Source organism: Vicugna pacos, unplaced genomic scaffold (assembly GCF_048564905.1).
Source record: "Vicugna pacos unplaced genomic scaffold, VicPac4 SAC-SAT, whole genome shotgun sequence".
NCBI classification, from domain to species: Eukaryota; Metazoa; Chordata; class Mammalia; order Artiodactyla; family Camelidae; genus Vicugna; species Vicugna pacos.
Window position 1 is genome coordinate 15805360 of NW_027328721.1, and position 21862 is coordinate 15827221.

The 21862-nt window shown below is 37.5% G+C and overlaps 1 protein-coding gene across 1 annotated transcript in view; it reads right to left on the bottom strand.

Annotated features, from left to right (window-relative positions):
- The window catches only part of LOC140692196 (uncharacterized), a 66028-nt gene extending 45321 nt beyond the window's left edge, over positions 1-20707 (bottom strand). The window contains exons 1-10 of the mRNA XM_072956943.1: positions 20674-20707; positions 8224-10415; positions 6659-6744; positions 6263-6382; positions 6076-6157; positions 5381-5419; positions 4716-4781; positions 3856-3919; positions 2443-2510; positions 362-493 (exon numbers count right to left, since the gene is read on the bottom strand). Coding sequence (XP_072813044.1) covers positions 6736-6744; positions 8224-10415; positions 20674-20707 — 2235 coding nt within the window. The 3' untranslated portion in view covers positions 362-493; positions 2443-2510; positions 3856-3919; ... (3 more) ...; positions 6263-6382; positions 6659-6735. The remainder of the gene's footprint in view (positions 1-361; positions 494-2442; positions 2511-3855; positions 3920-4715; positions 4782-5380; positions 5420-6075; positions 6158-6262; positions 6383-6658; positions 6745-8223; positions 10416-20673) is intronic.
- Between the last annotated feature and the right edge of the window lie 1155 nt (positions 20708-21862).

Genomic DNA, 21862 nt, shown 5'->3' on the forward strand with positions numbered 1-21862 from the left:
TAAGTGGGGACCTTAGAGATGGTCTAGTGGTTTCTTAATTTTTTAAGGGTGGGGGAAGGATACAGCAGTGGAACCTTCTTCTATATAAAAGAAATACAATAGACACTTCTCAGCTGAGGAAGAGGTGGGGTCAGGTGTGGAAGCTAGAGCTTTGCCTATTCAGTGTCCACCACCCTGACCCTGCACCAGATGCTGAGGCACTGCACTGAAGCACACTTTCATGATTGTCTTGGTCAAACTGATCTTATATATGAGAATATTCAAGTGCAGAAAGGTAAACCGACTTACACAAGGCTCCAAAGTTGGAACAAGGCTCACGTGTTTAGCAAAGAACATTTGTAGGAAATAGAAGGATTCCCACCTTCACTCAGAGATGGACGAATTGGTGGTGAAGCCAATGGGCCAAATGCCTCTAAATCAAATCATCCAGTTTGGGATTGAGCCCTCAGCAACCAATAGCATTTCTCCAGATTAATGATGTCTGATTCTTCCACTGACAATCAAATCAAACAAGATTATAAAATCTCACTCTTCTCTTCTGGACAATCAATTAGTTCCCTGATAATGTAACTTCTAAATATACATTTTAATTTCCCAGTTAAACTGTTAAAATCTATCTAAAACAAAAACTCTGAAAGACAAATATATTGTATCTTAAGTGGCATGAAAATTAAATTCAAATTAACATAAAAGAGGCTTTAAAATGGGAAAAAATTTGCAATTTCCCATTAAGCAGGCTGTTTAATTCCAACATGTAAAATAATAAACTAAGATACTTATTTTTTGCTTCCCACACTTTTATTTGTATTCGCTTTGGTGATTTTAATCACTATCTTGGATTTGAAAATTCTTGATCATAGTCTCTCCTGGCTACACAGGTAACACACTAATAGCAGAAACTATGTTTGATTTATCCTGTCACTATGGTAACCACTTACACATTTAATACTTATTAAATAAATGCACAAAGGGGATAGACCTAAGCTTCCCCTTCTTGGCCCTAAAATTCTTACTACACCTCCTATAAAGGCAGGAGCCTCCTCTGTAGGACAGAGAGTAAATGTATCTCCTGAGAAGGATTCCCCAACAAGGGCTGTCTTTTCAGCGTGCTTTTAGATGTTTTTATGGGACATTTCAATAAAAGGATCAAGGACCTAAGCTTCCCAGTATGGTGGGAGTTGTGATGGGCATGGGAGGATGCTCACTTGGGAGGATGAGATGTTAAAGACACTAACAGTGAAAAGGACAGGGCAAGATGAAGGGCGTTTTGGAAACAGGACCACAGAGATGTGACATTTACTTCCCATTGTCATCTAAGTGATACCTACTTGAAAGAAACATTTCTACAGTTAAATTCTATAATGGGGGTTATTTAAATGAAGCACACATATACTAAATGAGTAGATCACATAATTTTTAGAGATTCAGAGTGCAGTAGCATTTTCAGAGTACTTTTTACATCAATAACTAGTATTTATAAATTCCTGTGTGCTAAATAAGTATGTGGAATTATTTCCATTTTGCTTTTAGACTTACTACAGCTTAACGTATTCATTGCACTGATACAGAGTAATTTTTCTAACGAATAAAAATGATAATGTACAACCTTGTTAAAGATTCTTTAATTTCACCATCACCAGATTTATGAACATTTAGGCCTATGTGTCAGGCCCCGTTTCTTACCAGCTTTTTCACCAACACCTTACATTGAGGTTATATTGCATTACCCAGAGGTCAGGAAATGTTCTTTCACACATCCACATCTTTATTAGGTCCTGTGTCCTCTGAGGAAAAACATTCTCCCCACTTTCACATTCTTCCATTTTACATCTTAACCACTAATCCTTCTCTAAACACCTTCTAATGTTTTCCAAACTCACCAGCTACCCCAGGATTTTAACTTCTCTCTTCTGCAACTGTCCTCCACTGTATATAGTATCCAATATTCAAGTGAAGTATGAGTCCTCATTTACAGGTCTGTGGCCTCTCTAGATTACAAAGTATTTGGATTCAGTAACCTTGTCCTTTTATCACTGTTGCTGCAAGAGTTCCTTTCATAGGACCTGATACATAGTAACCACACAATAAATACTTCCTGAATGAATGAATGAATGAATAGCCAAGGCAATCTTCACAGCCAAGGCTTCCCCAACCCAGCTCAGTAATCTTTCTGTTATATCAAAGAGACTCTGCCCCATGAAACAATAGACCCTGCACATTTTAACAAATGTATACAATTATTAGGAACTATTATTAGAACAGAGACTAGCACTACTGTTCTCATAGTTATGTTACATAAGTAGTGTATTAAAGCTCGTTCTGATTTCTTGTTTATACAAATCAGCTATGTCTGTCACCAGTTTAAATATTAGTAATTTAGAAAACAAAAGTTATTGATTTATCTACTCATCAGAAATCATTATGACAGATCTATTTACATACCTCTTTTGTCAGTTTATATACCAACTGGAAAAGAAGGGGTGTACAGTCAACTCTGAGAGTATAATTGCCTGCAAAATAAATAAGAGAGAATTTTAATACCTCCAAATGGACTACAAACCTGTATTTAATTCTAACTTTATTTTCTAATTATAAACAATATATAACAGATTTCAAATTGAAGGCATCATTCCTGGAGAATTAAAAATAGGGTGGACCCTACAGATTATCATATTCAGTGAAGTATGTCAGACAGAGAAAGGCAAATATCAAATTCTATCACTTATATGTGGTATGTAAACAAACAAAAAAAGATACAAATGAACTTGTTTACAAACCAGAAATAGACTCATGACATAGAAAAGAAACTATGGTTACCCAAGGGGAAAGGGGGAAGGGAAGAGATATGTTAGGAGTTCAGGATTAACAGATATACACTATTATATATGAAACAGATAACCAACAAGGACCTACTGTATAGCACAGGGAATTATATTCAGTATCTTATAATAACCTATAATGTAAAAGAATCTAAAAACAATGTATATGTATATGTATATGTATATGTATATGTATATGTATATAACTGAGTAACTTTGCTGTACACCTGAAACTAATATAACAAATCAGATGTACTTCAGTAAAAAGAAATAAATAAAATTTTAGAATAGATAGACAGGTAGGGAGATAAATAGACAGACAGGCAGTCTGGCTAAAACTAAAACACAAGGTGGAAATAACCCTTCAGGAGCCAGAGAGGCTGCAGCACACACTCAGGATAGGAGACTGCAGAGGTGGACTCTGCTGCTAAGGCGGCAGCTCCTGCAGTAACAGTAAGGGTCATTGCTCATTACGGCAGCAGTACCTAGGGGTCTTTGGCAAAGGAAGTGGTAAGGCCATAATGTTCATGTTTTTATTCATTCATTCAATTCAATATCAAGACTTTAGGCTAGAGCATGTCAGTAACTAACATGTGTCCTCTGACACTTACCTAGAAATAACCATAATACGATGAAAGCCTACAGATGCACATGCCACATATCAGGGTCAAAAGGAAGTCTGTAGTGGGTGCTTATCCCAGAGTTGTTCCAATACATACAGGAACTATTTCTGTATGAAATATTTTAGCCCAACTTTTAAAAATAGCTCCACAGGAAGAATGTCGAAAGTACTAGAGTTTTAAGTAGTAATCCAAGATAGGCAAATGGTAAATATACTAAAGAAATTAGGATCAATAGCTTAGTTATGAATCATATTGATTCATTTGAATCATAATAATGTTCTCTCTGGTAAAATGGAGAAATGGAGGTATTATTGAGGCATCTCATAGAAAGAGGATAATCCTAGTTTATGAGTTGGAGTTGATAGACTTAAATACTGGTATACTATTTAATGACAATCTGAAATAAAATTTACCTTCTGTGTATGAGTCTGCATTGATATATGCAACCTCTCTCTCCTGGAGTGTTTTCACATTCTCCTGTAGTTGAAGTAAAGCAGTCACTTAACTCACAGCGTTTACAATAGTGGAAATACAAGCAAAACAAATTAATTCAGTAAAAGAGTGGTTTGCAGGTGCCATTATAAATCAAACACCTATGCTTTTGACCATAATTTTAAGAAAATACTATTAACTGGTTGATAATATTAATGCAATTAAAACAAGAAAGAAAAATAGTAGTGATGCTGTAGCCACTGTTCATAGCAGCAGCAGGGAGACCCAGAGGAAAACTGCCCCTGATCCCCTGCACCATAATATGAAGGGGGAAGGCTCGAGATGCTCAGCATCACCCTGGATCTACTGGAAGAGGACTGCTCAAAGTAAGGCCTGGAAATCTGTATTTTTAAAAGTTGTCCCTGGCAATCCTTACAGACATTAAAGTATGAGATCCCTTGATGTTGGGGATCCAAGTAACTTTACCATATTAAAAGTGAGGAAGTTGGAAATTAGATTTATCAAGAATTTTTTGAAAGAGAAGATATTAATGAAAAAGAAAAATATAGGAGGGGAGGATAGAGAAAAAACTAGAGGGAGAGAAGAGTGGCTATTAGGACAAAGACAAGACATTTCTCACACATACATGCACACACGCACACACATTCTAGAGAAATACAGCAGAAGAAGACTAATGCCATCACACACATGGGAATATGCAGAGAGAACTCTTTTCTTCTCTCTGTTTCTCTCTCTCTCTCTAGCTTGCTACCTTATAAAAGCAGTTACAGTAAAAACATTTAAAGCTGTGAGTGGTCATCCCACAAATGAGAATTCTCACCTCTGCACTTGGCCACATGGGATAGATGACAGCTGATTCTGCTGCAGAGTTTCAATTATGACAGAGCTACAGTAGAAATAAAAAAGATTCCTTAACTATATGTAAAGGTAAAGGTGCTGCTGAATATGATCAAGATAGTAGAAAATGGGAAACAATATTCAAATTGTCTTTTAACTCACATGAATTTAAATTAATGCAAGGCATATTATCTTGTATCTTGGATTTATTTTATCTGTATTTTAAGCTGCTTAAATTATAGAAAGACACATGTATTTCTATATACATGTATTCACAAGAAATTACACATTTCTAAAAGTAGATGACCTTAATGAATAAGATCTGATTCATCTAAATAAGTGTATTATGAAATGCATGTTCATAACACCAACATAATAATAAGACTTTGCCATATAAATGGAATCAAATGTTTACAAGTAACTGTGATTTTATTCCCATACTTATTTGATTCATATTATTCTTTTAAAGTATGCAGAAATGAGTCAGAAAGAAAGCATTTTAAAAACCAGACACAATAATAAGAAACATATGACATTCTTTAAATCAATTCTATAAAATTTGGACTCATAAATGATGAACAAAAGAGAGGATAGTCACAGGAAAGTGCTTTTTGGTGCACCTGCCTTTAAAAAAATACACAAGCCTACCTTGAACATGTAAGAACTTAGAGTTACCGGACAGAGAGCCTAAGGGAAGAAGATGAAAGAAGGGGGTCTATGAGAGACACTTTAAAATAAAGCATTAAGAGCCAGTGACAAATGAAAATTAATCATAATTGAATTAAAAATAAATCCTTGAAATTTTAGAGTAATTCAATTTACAAAATCTATAATTTTATACTTCCCAACCAGGCACTTTTGTAAATGGTAAAATATACCTATGGTTACAATTTAGTGTGGAATCCATAAAGGAGAGACTATAATCAGAGTATAGTCATCTTAAAAGAGCATGTTGTTTTCCTGGATAGAAGAAATCCAAGGAAACTGTAAAAAATTGAAAATTAATGCCAAGGATCTAAATCAGATTTTCAATAAGCTAATTCACTTGTCAGAAGCAGCTTCCTAGGTTTGACTATTTTCTGAGCTTACAGATTTTACTTACTTATCACAAAACAAATATAAATAGAAACTAAAATATTTTAAAATTAATGAAAAAATTGGTTTGTGCTTAGTAATTAAGAGGTTGTTCTGTTTTGTCAAACTGATGTAAAAGCAAAACCAAACTCTATTTCTTAAATTTTCTTGTTTTTATCCAAATTAAAACAGTATCAGGTAATGGAACACATCTGTGATTACCCTGAGATACATGTTGACCAAGAAGATATGTTTACTGTCTTAGTTACCTCAGTCCATTTGTGAAACCCAGAAGTCCAAATTTTTCTGCATCCCAGCTGGCAAAAATGGCAGTTCTTCTCGGTCTCCAGCCTGTAATCATTGTTAACATACATGGTTAGGTACACCTGCCTAAAAACAAAGGAAAATTCACTGAAGTCACTTTCTGTCATCACTTGCCAAGGAAACATTATTTACCTCTACTAATCAGTTTTCCAAAATTCTGGACAACTTCTTACAAATCAGCAGTTCCACTGGTTAGGTCAATACCTCCAAATACCCAGAAGTCCTGATGATCTCCCAGAATAACACATCTGTCTGGAAAGGAAGGCATTCAAAAGAATGACAACTTAGAATGTATTATAAAGAGCAGTAATTTATGTTTTTAAATTAAACTTCCTCCTGCTTGAGTTTCCTCCATAGAAAACCATCAAGGTAGTGTCTCCTTTTAGAATTTACCTTTTTTTCCCCACATTTAATTATATCACATCAACCAGGAAAAAAATATTAAGAGTTGATTAAGATGTATCTTACTCCTGTAATCTTTGTAAAAACAAAATGTTTTACGGCATTTTAAAAAATTCACCAACTCACCAAGTTTCACAGATCCTTAGGTAGTTCTGATTACATCGTAAATGCTTGTGATTTTCTTGATGTTATGAACATGCATTTTAACCTTCCTAGAATTTCACAAAGGGAACAAATTACTTCACATAGAGCATTATGTCTAACAGGTTCCTTCCAATGTTTTATTATAAGTCTCAGAAGTACAGAAAACTGTTTAATAGGATGATAAATTCCCATATGCCCACCACCTAAACTCAATCATTGTTAATACTGTTGAACTATTTGCAAGCGAGTTGCGCAAATCATGACAGTTCTCTCCTATGTATTTAAGAATGCACCTTACGGTGAAATAAAAAAAAATCAGTATTTTATATTTTGCCTCCCTCATAGCTCCATTGTTGGTATTTATTTAAACTTCAAAGTTATTACTCAACGTGAAAAACAATCTTGTTCTTAAGCAATTTAAAAAAAAATGTGTATTTGTCCATTTAGAGCTCAAATCAATTAAGGGATATAAGCCCTAGGTGCTTTTTTTGATAGTTTGACCAGGGAAAATTTCTGTTTCTGACTTTTCTCTTAAACTGTTACTGAAGTTACATGCTCTGTTTTCCTTGTGTCTGTATGTATCTGTTTATAAATCACATTTTTCATTGTGTACCTCTAGAGGGTATTAATACATGAGATAATAAAGTCTCCTATGTTAAAGGAACTCTGTTCTAATTGAGTTAAATAAACACTTTTTAAAAAATTCTTATAAAATAAAACAACTTCTAATACCTTAAGAGTTCTGAAATTTTAAAACAAGCTTCTTACAGAACTTATAAAATACTTGCAGAATCCAAATTCACATTGCTAAGGCAAATCATTAACCAACAAGGCTCATTCAACCATTTTAGTTTAATAAAAAACAGCTATCTCCTCTCTGATTCATCAGTGTGAAGTTTCCCTTTCCCTCTACATTTCAAGCCAGTCAAACTAAAGTTCTGATCATGCCATGCTGTTTCCCAGCCCTGCACAAGCTGTCCTCTGCAGCTGGCGTTTACTGCCTGTCTTGATTCCGTGTAAATCTTACTGTTTGTGTAAAATTAAGCTCAATGAGCACATGTTCTGTGGTCATGCCTCCTTAATAACAGGGCTGTCCGGGGTTAGTAACAGTAACGACTATGATGGTAAGCGCACGGGGCCATGTAGCAGTTACGCGTCCACCACTGTGACCACCTAACCCACCCCCACAGAAGTGACCAGTGAACTTCGCTCCTTTCCCCCTTCTCTCCTACTCCTTCCCTTAAGTTGACCTAGTATTTTGCATGCACAGTGTTTTGACAGTTATCTGAAACACTGTTTTAAGCCGTCAGTTGAAAAGGGAAGACAAAATGTTACACCTGGCCCGGACGAGGAGAGGGGTGCGGAGTGGCCCAGAGGAAGCCGAACGGGACGCGCGGCCTCGGATCACAACACAGCCCCGTTCCTTCCCGAGTTTCGCAGCCGGGAAAGAAGAGGCCTGGGGCCCGGACAGCATCGGGGCATTCGTGGGAGGCCGAGGGAGGGACGGAGACCCGCGCAGGGTTGGGGAGGGGCCCGCAGGGACTCACCGTCTGTGCAGCGGCTCCTGACCCACAGCTGGGCGGGCGGCGGTGGCGGTTGAGGCGGCGGTGCCGGCTGAGGGGGCTGGGGGGTCGGCGGCTGCGGTGCCGGCTGAGGGGGCCGAAGCGGCGGCTGCTGAGGTGCCGGCTGAGGGGGCTGAAGCGGCGGCTGCTGAGGTGCCGGCTGAGGGGGCTGAAGCGGCGGCGGCTGCAATGCCGGCTGAAGGGGCCGAGGCGGCATCGGCGGCGGTACCGGCCAAAGGGGCTGAAGCGGCGGCTGAGGTTCCGGCTGAGGGGGCCGAGGCGGCGGCGGCTGCGGTGCCGGCTGAAGGGACTGAAGCGGCGGCGGCTGCGGTGCCGGCTGAAGGGGCCCAGGAGGCGGCGGCTGATGCTGCGGTGACGGCTGAGGGGACTGGGCGGGCGGCGGTGGCGGTAGAGGCTGCGGTGCCGGCTGAAGGGACTGAAGCGGCGGCGGCTGCGGTGCCGGCTGAAGGGGCCCAGGAGGCGGCGGCTGAGGCTGCGGTGACGGCTGAGGGGGCCGAAGCGGCGGCGGCTGCGGTGCCGGCTGAAGGGGCTGAGGCGGCATCGGCGGCGGTACCGGCTGAAGCGGCGGCGGCTGCGGTGCCGGCTGAGGCGGCTGTTCCGGCTGAGGGGTTCGAAGCGGCGGCGGCTGCGGTGCCGGCTGAGGGGGCTGGGCGGGCGGCGGTGGCGGTAGAGGCTGAAGCGGCGGCGGCTGCGGTACCGGCTGAGGGGGCTGAGGGGGCCGAGGCGGCGGCGGCTGCGGTGCCGGCTGAGGGGGCTGGGCGGGCGGCGGTGGCGGTAGAGGCTGCGGTGCCGGCTGAAGGGACTGAAGCGGCGGCGGCTGCGGTGCCGGCTGAAGGGGCCCAGGAGGCGGCGGCTGAGGCTGCGGTGACGGCTGAGGGGGCCGAAGCGGCGGCGGCTGCGGTGCCGGCTGAAGGGGCTGAGGCGGCATCGGCGGCGGTACCGGCTGAAGCGGCGGCGGCTGCGGTGCCGGCTGAGGCGGCTGTTCCGGCTGAGGGGTTCGAAGCGGCGGCGGCTGCGGTGCCGGCTGAGGGGGCTGGGCGGGCGGCGGTGGCGGTAGAGGCTGAAGCGGCGGCGGCTGCGGTACCGGCTGAGGGGGCTGAGGGGGCCGAGGCGGCGGCGGCTGCGGTGCCGGCTGAGGGGGCTGGGCGGGCGGCGGTGGCGGTAGAGTCTGCGGTGCCGGCTGAAGGGACTGAAGCGGCTGCGGCTGCGGTGCCGGCTGAAGGGGCCCAGGAGGCGGCGGCTGAGGCTGCGGTGACGGCTGCGGTGCCGGCTGAAGGGGCCGAGGCGGCATCGGCGGCGGTACCGGCTGAGGGGGCTGAGGGGGCTGAGGGGGCCGAGGCGGCGGCTGCGGTGCCGGGTGAAGGGGCTGAGGCGGCGGCGGCTGCGGTACCGGCTGAGGGGGCTGAGGGGGCCGAGGCGGCGGCGGCTGCGGTACCGGCTGAGGGGGCTGGGCGGGCGGCGATGGCGGTTGAGGCTGCGGTGCCGGCTGAGGCGGCTGTTCCGGCTGAGGGGCCCGAGGCGGCTGCTGCGGTGCCGGTTGAAGGGGCTGAGGCGGCGGCGGCTGCGGTACCGGCTGAGGGGGCTGAGGGGGCCGAGGCGGCGGCGGCTGCGGTGCCGGCTGAGGGGGCTGGGCGGGCGGCGGTGGCGGTTGAGGCTGCGATGCCGGCTGAAGGGGCCGAGGCGGCGGCGCCGGTGCCGGCTGAGGGGGCTGGGCGGGCGACGGTGTCGGTGGCGGTTGAGGCTGCGGTGCCGGCTGAGGGGGCTGAGGCGTCGCCAGCGACTGCTGGAAAGACTTGTGGGATTCGAAGGCTTTCGCCAGGTTTTCCAGGGTCGCCATGGCGGCCTCCCGCCCCGCGTGTACAGCCCCCGGAGTCGCCGGCCCGACCAGCGGCTCCGGTCAGCAGCGGTGGCAGTGAACGGAGCTCGGGGCCACCAGCAGTTGCGGACCCCAGGCGCGCGGCCATCTTGGAACCGTCCCGACAGTCCCCGCGGCCCTGCGTCCTGCCACGCTCCGCCGGTGGGGCGGGGCCGGGTCACGGGATTGACAGCCGGAGGCAGCGGCCTCCGCCAATGGCTGCATCGCTCTCCCCTTGGGCTCAAAGAGCCGCCACGGCTCTTGGAGTCACTGCGTTCTTCCCGGCGAGGGGCGGGGGTTACTGCACGGAGATCGGGAGGGCGGTTCGGGGGCGGGGTTGCAAGGCATGGCGAGGAGGGTGGGGAGGGCGGGTGACTTGTGATTGAGGGTCTCTCTGCGAGGGGCATCCCCAGATGACGCATAGCATGTGGCAGGGAGGCCGGGCAGTGGGCTGGGAGCCCGAGACCCCCGCGGGGCGCTTGCCCACCCCGCGGCGCGGGCGGAGGGCCTGCTCGCAGGACAGCCTGCTATAATATGCTGACTGTTACATATTTGGCCTTACCCTTGTTAGTAGCCTCAAATCACTTCTTGTTCACCTTCAGGATCATTACCATAGATATACTTCTTACAATCCTCGTACTTAACTATGTTCCCTCATGCTACAGGGGCATACACATGCTATTCTCACTCTTAGAAATAATCGTTTCCACATCAATCCCCTACTCCCCTCAAGAGATTTGCCTATCTAATTCCAATCACTCTGAGTGCTCAGCTAATTTGTGAATTCATAAAGCCCATTACATTAACATAATTCCTTAACACCATGTAATGCTCCTTTATCACACTTATTAAAGTATACTTTATAATAACATAAAAACTCTTCCATGCATTAAGGTAGATATTAAACAATTAAGTTCACAATATAAAGTTGTAAGTACATATACTTTATATTATGAAAAATGTTAAGGAATTACATACTATAGTTAAATTCATTCATAATTTTTCATAGAAATATGAGAATATTTATTCCAAGTTGGATCATCACTATATGTGTGTGTGTATATATGTATATATCTTTCATCCTTCATTCACAATACAAGTTCTGATAAAATATTGCCAACAATTAACTTTTATACCAAGAAAGGAAAGAAGGAAGGAAGGAAGGAAAGAAGGAAATGGAGGGGTTTTAGATCTCTTGAGATTGAGACATATTAGATACTCAAATCTGTACATTTGCATATGATAATTATTTTCCTGAAAGTATATAAAAACACATAAAGAAAACTGAAAGCTAAATATAAAATTATTTACAACCCAAATTTGAGGTTAATTTATATCTTCAATTGATATGCATTTTTTTAATTTAATATTACACTGTTCCATTGCTATAATCAAATTCATAAACAGAAAACTATATATGATATGTAATCCTCTCACCATTTATAACATCTCTGAAAGCATTTTTGAAGTAGAATATTTTATATTTAAAGTTTTTATCATTAGAAAGGCTTTGAATATTTTAACATTATTAGATTTAATTTACTTCATCGTATTATTTTTTCCAATACATGAGAAATAATATCTTATATGGTTTTGATTCATTCTTTAAGTAGTTTGTTAATATTGTGTAATAAGTGAATTCATGGAATATTGTTATAGAGTTAGACATTTTTATTTGAAGATGTCATCTTTTGTAGTATAATAATAAGGCCATTATTGTAGGAATGTGAAGGAGTTAGACAATGCTTTTAGTAAAATCATCACTCTAAAGGGCATATTGGCAATAGCAGCATGTGGTTAAGATCATGTCAATTTTTTGTAAATCTTTAACAAATTCTGAAATCACTCTGGTTGCTTACAAATTTATAAAACACAATTACTTATAGGAAGAACAAGGCTATACTCACCACATGACAAAGGAATGCTGCTTAATAAATAAGTGAGAAGAATTAAGTTTAATTCAAGGAAAGCAGCATTCTTAAAATATTTTGAATTGATTGGAGAAACAGAGATTTATGATTATTTATTTAGCAGAGTTTACATAGACATTTATGTGTGTGTGTGTGTGTGTGTATCCTTCATCTCTGTATCAATTCAAATAAGATTTTGCCAAAAAAATAAATTTTAGAGCCAAAAATACCAATCAAAAAGAAAGAAAAGAAGAGGGAAGGAAAGCAGGAAGGCAACTTAACATCAAAAAAATTCATCATTATTTAGAGTAAAGATCTATATCAACTAAACATTTGTATTGTGACCTCCACATTCCACTAAAACTTATGCCATTTACCTACAAATATAAAATTTTATTTGCTTCTACAATAAATAATACATAAATTTAATGAAACTGCAGCTCAAAAGACGGAAATAGCATTAGAAATTCAGTCATCCAGTGCAGTAGCTAAAGCATGGGTATGACCTGACTCTAAGCAATCAGAGAACAACCAAGAAAATGTGCCAAACTGTTGGATACCCAGATTTGTTCCCAGGGCAGGGAAATAGGCATATCAAGATAAGTAAAAGAATATACCATGTTTAAAGCTTAATTATAATACAAAATACATATATATCTATATCTATTTCAAAATGTTAAACTTAAAAGTGGACCAGAAAAAAAAAATAAACAAAATTACTTCTATAGAGAAAACAAAGAATAGCCTTGTCTTCTTCTATTAAAGACTGACTAGCCACAAAATATTATGGAAATAGCTATAAAGCTTTGTGAAAAAATATAATAATACTATAATTGTGTTACCACTAAGGTTGTTATGTTTGTAGTTAAGCCAAAGTAATACCAAGACATTCAAAGAATCAGAAGGAATGGTAACCATATATTTATCCTAAAAAATAAAAATAAATACTAAGAAAAGGATACATTTATTAAAATTTAAGAAGAAAGATATGATTATTTAAATGCTATGTTAAAGGGTATTGAATCTACAGGTAGACAAAATAAGGATCACGTCTATTTTGAAAATATTTCAAAATAAATGCCAATAAATAAAAATAATTCTTAAAATGATACTTCCGTCTAACTTGTTTGATTTTGTAAGTGCATGTTACTTTATATCAATTTGCATTATTGATTATTATATGCTTAATAACACAGATACAATTAAAAGAATATTATAAAAAAGTTGAGATAGCAAAAATAACTTTCTTTTCTAATATTTACATATTAAAGTTTTAACAGTGAATTTTTATCAATCATAAGTCTTTATATTTTCAGTAAAATAGAAAATTATAATGGAGAAAAAGTAAGCAAAAAATGATTCAAATAAAAATGCTAAGGGGAATAATCGTTTATAACATTTGCCATCTACCTCTGCTTGGTACTATAACCAATCACAAGCCACTGTAGCCGCTGACCTCCAACACTCCCTGAAAGTTCACAGTGGAGATAAGGAATGGGGCACTTTGTGCTGTTGGAAAAATGACAAAATACAGCTTCAGATAAATGTTTTCAGGAGAAGATTTTATAAGCCCCAATTCTTGCATCTCCTTATATCTATAAGAGCACTAAATTCATTAATGGTGACATCTGCTCCTCATAACTGGCAAAAGAACTCAATGTGTGTTTGACTGCACATACTCCCTTTCACTAAAATTACATATATAATATTGAGTTTCCCCCTGCCTCTTCAGAAAAGGTCCTCAGAGCCATCTGAGGTTCTGTCTTCTAGATTATAGTCCTCATTTTGCCCCAAATAAAACTTAATCCACAACTCTCATGTTATAAAATTGTATTTCAGTAAACAGCATGTATATTAAAATAGTTCAAAACATTGATGTCACAATTGGTGAAAAGATACCTCTGCCTATATAATTTCAAATTGAAATAAAAAAAATAAACTGGGCCACCATGATAATGAATCTGTGTAAGGAGAGACATTTTCAGCATGATGAAGGGAAGATAAATCACTCTAAGCTTATAACTATGCATCTGGACAAATTAGCAGTTGTGAGAGTAATAACCAAGTATACTTCTAGAAATAAAAAGGATGAAAAAAAATTTACACCCAGACATCTTCACAGAGAGAATTTCTGGAGGGTGTACTTCAGCCCAGTCTGCTTGATGATCCACGAACTGGTCCAACACAGAGGGGAAGGAGAGACCATAGAAAGAAGCAGAGCCCTGCAGCTTAGTGGGCGGCAGGTTTTATCAGCAAGATAACTTACTTATGAGACTTGTCTTGAGCAGCCACAAGAGTCTCCCTGCAACCCCACCAGAATCTTAAAAGTTTATATAGAAGCCTTAAAATAGTGTCCGGATGGTCTCGGCAACAACCACATTACTGTCACAAGGCTGAGTACTTGGTGGGGCTTCTGCAGGGAAGGCAAGAGAAACGCATTCCAGTAGTCATGTCCTTTTGATGATCCCTTCAACACTAATCCGTATCAGGTATAAGTAGTGGGGAAAAAGAAGAAAAGGAAAACAGAGTTAATGACTTTTTGGATATGTAAAACATTTTAAAATTTCTGTGCAAAATTTATGATTACAACACTGAGTATATTTTTAATGGTATCATTCTGGAAGTCTCTATATCTAAGATTAAATTTAGTTAATTATGGGCTTGTGAGTAATATTTTTTTGTTTCTAAATTTAATAACCTATATTATTCACTAAAAATTTTTAAGAATTTAATTTCAAAGTTAAAATCATTTTAATTGTATAAATAAAGAGATATTAGAATGGTTATTTTAATAGAAAAATGACAGTGTGAAGCATTAAAAACAATGTAACAACATCAGTAAAACTGAGTAATTATATTTCTTATGGTTTTCACAAATAAAAAGTTATTTTATTAATAATTATATTTACAGCCTTTTAAAACCAAAAGGGATTCTCAATATAGAATGTCTAATGTTCATAGAGCAAAATTGTGTGCATAATTTGATTCAAGGACAAAATCATACATATATATAATATACACACACATAACTAATACCCAGGAATTACATACAAAAAAGTATGTTTAATTCTTTATTTGTTACATTACAGTAAGATTTGATTATAGTTTTTATTTGCATTTCTAAATTATGAAACATTTGATACATACAGGTTATGATTATAAAATATATATCCATTACTCTACCACCCAAACTGAGAAGTAAAACATGACATTTCCAATATATTTACCCTTGCTCTTTTATGTTGCTTAAAACTAAAACTGTTATAACTACATTTTATAGAAATAGGTATTTGTTTCTGGTGTTTCTTTTTCTATATTTTTATTTTCAATAATTTTTGCAGCATTTTTAATTGTTCCTCTTGCAAATATCCTAGAGATTCCCCCCAAATATCTGAGAATGTATGCATTTTAATGTCTTTTAATAGGAAAATTGACTCAATTAAGGCTTATCCATATGTATTATTGACTAATTTATTTATGACTTTATTTTGTTTTCCACATATAACTTTGTTCATTAATTTTCATTTTTTTGAGTGACTTTCTTTTGTTTTTCCTTCAGATGTGTTTTTCAGGCATTAAACACCTCATTCTTTATACCACTGAAGATAATTTCATTAATTTCTTACTTGTATAATATTTTGGCTATTTCTAGAATTTAAAATTCAGGATGACTTTTCTATAAAAGATAAATTTCAAGAAGCTGTCTTCTTTAATCCAGTTTTGCCAATATTATATAAAAAAACAACCTGTTTATTGTTTTTTTCTGATAGTTATTATTCTATCCTACACAAGGATAGTTACATTTTTTCTAATTATATATTTTTATATATTTTCTACTTTATATCAAGAAAATAGTCATGTTAACTATTTTTTATATTATAAGTACATTATGGTATTTCGCTCCATCTTTGGAAATTTGGTTCTGCTATTTAAAGGATTATCTAGTCCATATTTTGACTTTGTTCACTTTACTTTTTGATATAGCACCAAAGGCATGATCAACGAAAGGAATCATTTCTAAGCTGGACTTTAAAAAAAATTACAATTGGTTTTCTTTGCAAAAGACATTGTCAAAAGAATGATAAGATGCCACAGATTGGGAGGCTGTATTTGCAAAAGATATATCAGATAAAAGGCTATTAGCCAAAATATATAAAGAATTCTAAAAAGCTCAACAATAGAACATTAAACAACCTGATTTAAAAAATGAGCAAATTACCTGAGCAGATCTCTCACCAAAGAAGGTAACAGATAGCAAGCAAACATATGAAAATATGTTCAGCATTATATGCCATTAGGAAACTACAATTTAAAACAAGAAGATACTACTACATACCTATTAGACTAACCAAATCTAGAACACTGACAACACCAAACATCCTGCCAAGATGTAGAACAACAGGAACTCTTACTTATTGCTGATGGAAATACAAAATGATTAAAACAGTTTGGAAGGCAGTTTGGCAGTTTCTTACAAAACTAAATGTGTTCTTACCATAAAATACTTCAAGTCTACTCTTTGCAGTTTACCTAAAGGAGCTGAAAACTATGTCCATATAAGAACCTACACAAGGATATTTACATCAGATTTGTTTGTAATTATCAAAACATGGAAGCAACAAAAATATCCTTCAGTAGGAGAATGGATAAACCATAGTACAATCAGACAATGGATTATTATTCAGTGCTGAAAAGAAATGAGCTATTAAGCCATAAAAAGATAATATAGATCCTTAAATGTATAATGATAAGTGAAAGAAACCAATCTACAAAGGCTATGTATTATATGATTCCAACCTCATGATATTCTGGAAAAAACAATACTATGGAGAGAATAAAAAGATGAAAAGTTGCTAAGTGTTATGAGAAAGGGAAGATTGATTAGGTAAAGCACACAGGATTTTTAGGGCAGTGAAACAATTGTGTGTGGTACTGTAATAGTGGATAAATACCATTGTACACTTGTCCAGACACATAGAGTATTCAACACCAAGAGTGAGTCCAAAGGTAATTATGAGTTATTATAATGTGCCAGTGTAGATAAGTATATATTTATATATACTGCTGGGTCCTATATATCCCAGGATATGGGCTTTCTCTGGGAAGAATGATTGTTGCATCAGGGTCTTGGTCCTCTCATATATGTAGATATAGGGTAGACTGATAAAAAAAGAATGTCTGGATATTGAGAAACTCAAAATTAAAGTGAGAAGATTTACAATAATAAAAACCAACTAATCCCTTGAAGATTTCTAGATTAATTAGACAAAAAATGTACAGAGAGGATTTTCTTATAGAGTTTCCAACCTTTGTCTAACAATTTGTACACCTCACAGAATATATATTTTTAAACGTACATATAAAAATGACAAAAAATAACTATATAGTAAGTCAGAAATGAAGTGTCCACAAATTTCATGATGATAAATTTGTACTATTTTCATAAAAATAAATAAGATAAAATTTAAACAACAAAAATGGCTAATTGTCTGGCTAACTGAAATTTATGAACCTTCTTTTTGACGTTAACTAATACATGTACTTTATTATTAAAGCCCTTAATGTGCTTTTATTTTTATCCTATTTACCTGTCTTTCTTCACTATGGAGTATCCTGAGATTTTAAAATGCATTCTCCTGCTTTTCTTTATAATTTCTTGAACACACATATATATCAATAAAATGATATCATTTAGTTTAAGTTGCCATTTATATTTATTAAATGTTATATTTTTTTCAATTTCCCCTGAAACATTCTCTTTACTACAATTTTTATATTTAGAATTATTAATTTTTATAAAACTGAAATTTTTAGAATGGAACTTAAAAATTACTCCATTAATCCATTTTCCAAAAAGTGGATATTTGAGTTATTTACAATTTTTGATTACTATAAGCAATGATGTTATGAACATACTTGTATATTTATCTTGGTGCACACTGAACACAGGCAGAAGGTTGAAGGTAACTTAGGAAAGAAATTGCTAGAGTTCGTGTGTTGACACCTTTAATTTATAAGAATATTATAATTTTCTGAAGTTAATGTAAAAGAGGAGAACAAATCTGACTCTATCTTAGATCTGTTCCTTTAGCTTTGACCACTGTGCCCTGTTTCCGAGGCTTAGTCTTGCTAGCTTTGCACTCACATAAAGATAACCAGCTGTAGAATAGAGAATAACATTTGTTTGTTGGAGGTTTACAGGGACACCATGAACTGACCCACATGGACAGCTGCAAGAACAAAGAATTTCTACAGCAAGATGTTTGCAACAACCAACCATATACCCTCCTTTATTTCTTGTTTGTTTGTTGTTCTTGTTTGTTTTTGTTTTTGTTTTGTATAAAAGAAGCCTGTATTGTGACTGGATCTGGATGGTTCTCCAAGACATTAGTCGGCCATCCTCTCGGTCTGCCAGCTTTCCAAATAACGTCGCTATTCCTTGCCCCAACACCACATCTCTTGTACTTAAAGTTTAAAGTTTAAACCTCAAAGTTTCACATTTGGGTAAGTGTTTTTCTATCTTTTCTGCTAAGTGTTACTGTCTAATATTTATGGCTGGAATTTACACTCACCTAAATTTCTTCAAGAATAACTTGACTATCATTGGCTGTGTCTTTTTCCATATAAATTTTAGAGTAAGTTTGTTGAGTACCATTCAAAACTCTGCCAGCATTTAATCATAGAGATTAAATCTGTGAATCACTTTGGTAAGATTTTATATGGTTAAAATATAGGCTTTCCATATTCATGAAGAAGCTATATTTCTCCAGTTACTTTTGTATCTTTAATGCATTTCCACACAGTCATATTTTTTTTCTGACGGCACGCAAGACTTTTATTTGGTGAATTTCTTTTCTTCGTATTTTCTGTGGTTAAAATTGTATCTGTTTATTGCATTTCAAACATTTTGTTTCTAGGCATAGAAATACACCTGATATTTAGTCTTTGTAAACTACTCTTTTTATACATATCTATTTTTTTAACATAAACAGTTTAGATTATTTCTTTCAGATTCTAGTAAATAATACATTTGATTCTGTTTCTTACTAAGTTCTTAAGTACCTCCCTTACAATGATGAATGCAAGAGGTCATAGAGAATATTGTTAACTTGTTTTTAATTTTGAAGTTAATGTTTTTACTTTTTTGTATTGATCAAAGTAGTTTAATTTGGGTGTTTTTTTTTCAGATATTCTTTGTCAGAATAAAGAAGTTCTTTCATTTCTTGTTTTCTAAGAGCTTTTTATCAGGACTAGTATTGGACTTTGATCACGCTCTTTCTCTGCATCTTCTGAAATGATCAATTGCTTTTCCCCTTGTAGTTTTGTAATCTATTAATGTGCCATACTACATTAATTTATTGTATACAGGCAAACTAATTTGCATTGTTGGAATAATCCCATTTATTTTTACAGGTCAATTTTGCCTACAGATTCATATTTTTCTACTGTATTTACTTATTTTTGTTCTGTTATTTTGTGTGATAGTAAATATGAGACAGTTTACACTTTAAGAATTAAATATGCAATGCTGAATCTCACTTTTTTCTTAAGGGGTACATGAGCTCAAACTATTTAAATTGTGAGTTATGAACAAGTCACATTTAGTCACCCTGTGATGAAAGAGTCATGGTGAAAAAACGCCCACTATAAAACTATGTAAAGTGAGCACTAGGTCCTTGCTTCACCTAATCCACATAACTGGATATTTACATTTGCTTTTCTCACAGGAGGGTACATCCTTCCTTTAATTTTATATTTATATAAAATGTGCTGGAAGGAGCATATTCTTGTCAGAGATTTTAGAGTTACTAACAATTTAATCTAATTTTAAAAGGGTCCATGTCAAAGTGTACCAAATAACTGCTTCCAGAGATTTGAGGTGTGACTATAATCACTGAACATACACAGTTAATTTATGCCAAATGACTTTCTATTATTAATGTACATATGTACATGAAAAGGTTGTTTTAGTAAATTTAGTACATTATACAAGGACTAACAATACAAAGGTCCCTAAACATTTAACTTTTCATTAGCAATATATTTATCTGTGATCATTGTTTTAATCACATAATACTATTTATTGCTCATACATGATATACCAACATCATGAAAGACATAGCTCTAAGGATTAGAGGTGTATAATATAAAATAAGAGTGTGCTTTATTTTAAGGAGTTAACAATTACATATTAATGGCTTTAAGTCTAGCATATATTTCTTTCTCTTAATGGCCTAGAATTTTTATATTTATGTTGCCTATTTGTCATTTTTTGAGCCAACTCAGATGAAAATTACCTAAAGACACTGACACAACTTTTTTTCTTAAATCAAGAAACAACTCCATCACTGTCTTCCATGTTTATGTAAACTGGTTAACTACACAGGGAGCTTACAGGGCCTTCTGAGGAGAACAATTTGCCTATACTTTGATAATCACTTAAGAAATTGTCATGGATACATTTGGTAGAATACAATCATTCATATTATTACATTTATACCATTGATGTTTTCACTGTTTCTGACTTTGTTGCTTGGTTCTTAAATTATAGTTAAATAATGATGAAGCCTCTGTTTCCTTAAAACCGAGAACACATATTTATACTCCTGTAAATATTTTTAAATACAAGATCTAAAAAGAAAAACATACCTGTTATTGCAATCACTATAAAACACAGATTCATTTGTGTCTGTCAGCTATGGGTCTGCAACAAAACATCCCAAAACTTAGAGGCTTATAAAGATAAATATTCTTATGCACTGACTAATTGTTCAACTGTGGTTCTACCTCAAACTGCTGACCCACTGGGCCAGGTCTGCTGAGACCTCTGTTGCCATCACTTTTGTTTAGTTCGAGGACATGGGTTCAGTTCAGGTCTAATCTTAAGTGCCTTTGATTTGTTTGAGACCAATCAGCCTACTCAGCATGTCTTCATGGTAGAGGTAGAGTACAAGAGAGAAAGCCCAGTGCATAAGCACATTTCAAGCCTTGGCTTGCATCACATCATATCTGCTGATAGCCTACGGGCCAAAGCAAGTTACAAGTTCAAGCCCAAATGGAGGAGAAAATGAATACTCCTCACGTGAAAATATAATGCCAAAGGATATTCTAATATGCATGATAACCTTCTCTGACCTCCACTCAAAAGTTCCCCACTGAAAATTAGATGATTAATTATAATGGTTAGTAATTTTAAAAAAGATCTTTTTTAGAAAAAGGTCTCTATAATAACACTTTCTATATCACTGACATTTAACACAGTGCTGGTCACATATTAGGCACTCTTTAAATGTTTACTGACTAGCTGGCTGGGTGACCTGGTGTCAGACACATAGACATGTTATCAATATAATAATGTCCAACTAAAAGAAAGTTACATTATTGTACCAAGAACTGGATTGTCTTGCCCACGCAGTTTTTAAAAAATATGCATATAAAATATAATATACACTATAATTCACTCAATTTACAATAAGAAACACAACAATGAAGGTAATATTCCCACTGGATATTCCCCATTGACATTCTCTGATGTATTAACTCTCCTGGAAGAAGTTGCATTAATTATTAGATATTTAATTAGATTTTCACCAATGGTATAAACACAATATGAAAATTCATTTTGATTTGCATTGTCATTTAGAATCACTAATCAACTGAGAGATATAAACAATCATGACAAGAGACTGAAACTTCAGTATTGAGGGGTTTTTAAAATATGCGTGGCATCATTAGATGAACATATAGTCTCGATTACAGAATGTGAAATTTCATTAAATTACCCCATATGAGTCAATGCCCAGAGGACCATTTTTGATCAGGGTAGAATAACTAATTT